At 54.1% G+C, this 3934-nt stretch overlaps 1 protein-coding gene across 1 annotated transcript; it reads right to left on the reverse strand.

Annotated features, from left to right (window-relative positions):
- Positions 1-598: 598 nt before the first annotated feature.
- Positions 599-1502, reverse strand: VOLCADRAFT_87739 (uncharacterized protein; the record flags this gene model as incomplete). The annotated part of the gene is made up of 2 exons (XM_002947484.1): positions 599-1257; positions 1448-1502. 2 exons carry the CDS (start codon positions 1500-1502, stop codon positions 599-601), a joined length of 714 nt encoding a protein of 237 aa, XP_002947530.1.
- Between the last annotated feature and the right edge of the window lie 2432 nt (positions 1503-3934).

A 3934-nucleotide genomic window follows, 5' to 3' on the forward strand; every position in this document is an offset into this window, starting at 1 on the left:
TTCGGGGCATATGGATGCCATCATCGGCCGTAGGCTACGCTAAAACCATAAAAACAATCCATGCACGTGTAAAGGGACCAACAACAGCTCCACACAAAACCTGCCTCACACATCACGGTGCGTCTTTTACCTAATTCAACTTTACGATTAGAAACAAAGTCCAAAGCCCTAAAAATGAACCACAATCCAAAAACTCAACAATCAGCAGTCGATATCTACACCCACGCACGAAAACCACAAAATAACAACACGACCAAGTCAAGATGCACATGCACGTACTCGATTAGAGGCATCTGGTGTCACTGGGATATTGATACACATGTCTGGGGTTTCGTACAACCCCGCAATACCCTTACTAGCCATATCACACACGCGCACATACATACATACATACGTACATACATACGCACATAGTTCTCCCTGCATCGTCATGGGCCCCAGTACTACTACCGCCCATGCCGCCCCGCTAGCCTCGCGGTCCAGCAGCTACCAGCAGGCCACCAGGATCGGTGCAGGCAACAGCATAATCAGCTACCGGAGTGCCGTACAAACGGTAAAACCCTTACAACCAACGGTACAACCCTTATTACCGTTCTGCTCACTTCTTGGGGGCCGGCGGCGGCGCCTTATTCGTTAATGGAGGTGATGGGGGAGATGGAAGCGGCTGCTTGCCCGCCGGTACCGGTGGCGGAGGACGCACTGGCGGCTGGTTGTTGGACGCCGGCGGGGCCGAAACCGGCTGCTTGCTTGACGGCTGGGTCGACGGCGGGGGCGAAAGCGGCTGCTTGTTTGACGGCTGGGTCGACGGCGGCGGCGAAACCGGCTGCTTGTTTGCCGGCTGCGTCGACGGCGGGGGCGAAACCGGCTGCTTGTTTGACGGCTGGGTCGACGGCGGGGGCGAAACCGGCTGCTTGTTTGACGGCTGCGTCGACGGCGGGGCCGAAACCGGCTGCTTGCTTGACGGCTGGGTCGACGGCGGGGGCGAAAGCGGCTGCTTGTTTGACGGCTGGGTCGACGGCGGCGGCGAAACCGGCTGCTTGTTTGCCGGCTGCGTCGACGGCGGGGGCGAAACCGGCTGCTTGTTTGACGGCAGCGTCGACGGCGGGGGCAAAACCGGCTGCTTGTTTGACGGCTGGGTCGACGGCGGGGGCGAAAGCGGCTGCTTGTTTGACGGCAGGTTTGACGGCGGGGGCGAAAGCGGCTGCTTGTTTGACGGCAGCGGCGGCTTGCTGCTTGTTACGTTTGCAGCCAGGGCACCTGTGCAGCGGAATGCGATCCCCAAAGACACGTTCAATGCCAGCACCCCTACTAGATGACCTGACGAAGCTGGAAGTCGATTTCCTAAGGCCGTCAGCATATCTACGTCGCCACACAAATATGCTGCTCCATAAAACATTGTTCCCCGGAGATGCACGCACCCATGATTATGCACCTGAGATTGCCTCACCTTCTTGGCACAGAAACGCGAGGACCAGCAATGAGAGGAGGCGTACGGTGGCCATTTTATCCGTGATATGTAACAAGGAAATGGTTGTAACGAAACAAACCACTTGGCTTCAAACCCAACGTTCCAAACGGAGGAGATGCTTCCACAACACTTCGGGAGCCAAAAGTTATACTAGTCAGTAGTGAAAACTTGTGTACGGAACTGCCCACTACAGGCATCGTACACAAATTGCGAACCAGGGTGGCTGGTTTAATGCTGCGCATATGGGGGTGCCGACTTGGTTTAGAAATGCCGTCTACGAATCGGCCAGCGGCGGTGTTTTTAAAGGAACAGCAGCAGCTTACTAAACTGGCCTTTGTCAGGTCGCCACCGTTTTCCGCTGGAAAACCTTCGTCTATGCGTTCAAAGTAAGGATGCAATATTGCATGTAGGTCTTATGTTTTAGTTCCGAGTGTAAATAATGAACAAGTCATGAGGGCGAGGGTGAGCCGCGGATTTGGAGTCATGCGTGCCAGTTCGGCAGAAGTTGAGAGAGTTTAGGGCTTATCCGAGCCGTTGTCCCTCTACTGCGGGTGAGACTATTGTAATTATATATGGCCACGTTACACGCCGAGCTTGCACGAAAGATCGCGCGCTTAACAAATCAGTGTTTGCGCCATCTGCTTGTTTGGCCGATATGAAGGATTGGTTGCTAGCTCTTACTTTCGCAAACAGCGAGCGCTTGCTGGAACGAAGGGCCTGAGCACGCGGCGAGACACGCAAATAGGCTGGTGCATATGATGTCAGCGCAATGCGGCTGTCTGTGTGCAATTTGATAGGCACAATAAAACTTTCAGAGAGGAGGCTACAATCCTTAGCCAGCCTCGTAGCACGAAGACCTTTGTGGCAAAGACCGAATGCAAAGATATGGTGCTCGGTCCATATCTGGACGTATACATGAAACATCACCCGAATGAAAGCCTGAGATCCATGGTGAATATCCTATAAGGCATCCACTTCACAGAACAGAATGACTCCTAGCTGTTTTCCTGCGATAATTGTCGTGGTGCCGACTGCAAGAATTTTGAAAAGTACAAACATGTTGAAAATCAGGGTCGATGTTACGTTCCGTGCTGCGGGTGCATTTGTCTTCTGCTGGGTTAGGTTTTTATGATGTGTCCAGCTGGCATATTTAGAACATAGAAAATTATCATGCATTGTAGCCATTGACCGATAGTGCGACAAGGGTTCAACTCGTAAAGTTTGTCTTTGTCGGCTTTTGTAAGGTGCAAAAACAGTCCGCCGGCTCCGGAGCACGGAACGGCGCCACACAAAAACTTGCCTTACTGCAAATACATGGCTTTAGCAAATTACAATTTCTTTGCTCATTAACTTTGTATCTTTTATGAAGAACAAATTGTAAAAGAAGGTGTCGCTTTGGTAAAGCTTCGTTGCTTCGTGGCTAGGGCTCCTGCTTTCCTTCTCCAACTTCTGTCCGGCACGTCCCTTCCTCCTATATAATCCTCCTATATATTTACAAATTGACGTAGCAGGCGATGGCTCACAGGGCTCTGGGACGCAGCGTCATGCGTGGTGCACAGCAGGCGCTCCGCTGCACACGGCGTATACGCTGCTGCCCAGCACCACCACCTATCGACAGCTGTGAGCCCAGCACCAGCTCCAGGACCTTACCGTGGCTGCAATGTTCGGCGGTTGGAAAGTCGTCGCATGCTTGGCGGCTAATGCCCGGCACTTCATCCTCCCCCAAGGGTTACTCAAGCCTCACCGGCCCAGACATTAAACCCCCAACGCAGCCCCTGCCCGACCCTGATATCATGAAACACGTGGAGGCGGCCCTGGGCTCTCTGGACACAAAGGCACTGGTAGGCAGCCTGGAACTCTCTAGCCCTCGCAACCCTCTCTCTCAAGATGCTTTCCATGCCTTCAGGCTGGCTTCGGTTGCGTTGTTATCCCCAACCTTACATCACCCAACCCATGGTTAAGGGGCTACAGCGACCACCGTGTCTTGTAGTAGAGCTGACGCCAGGTGTTGGGGGTTTATTCTAGGTGCTGAGAAAGGACGAAGAGAGTAGTACGGGAAACATCGGGATTGGTCGCCGCTGGGGAGTGAACCGGATGGGAAGGTAGTTGGGTGCATTTCTATACGGCGGTTATGTGTAATGTGGTTTCGGAGGAACGTCCACGTGGGAGCTGAGTTCCCCTGAGGCCTCTTTCGTATCCCACAAGCAACCTGGTTCGTTTGTCCGTCTGTCTGTTTACCTGTCTGGATGCCTCCCTCCCTCCCTCTCCGGGCCTTGATGTATTTGGGTTTACTACTTGTACCCCCCCAACACCGCTCCCTTTCCTTCTCCACCGCCACCGCCACCCCTCGCCCACCACCACCGCCACCTCCCGCCTACCCCCTGCAGGCCCCTCCTGCTCGCCCCGTGGTTATCGTGATCAGCGGGCCCAGCGGAGTGGGGAAGGATGCCGTGCTGTCCCAACTCA

The sequence above is a fragment of the Volvox carteri genome, assembly GCF_000143455.1.
Source record: "Volvox carteri f. nagariensis unplaced genomic scaffold VOLCAscaffold_6, whole genome shotgun sequence".
Lineage (NCBI taxonomy): Eukaryota > Viridiplantae > Chlorophyta > Chlorophyceae > Chlamydomonadales > Volvocaceae > Volvox > Volvox carteri.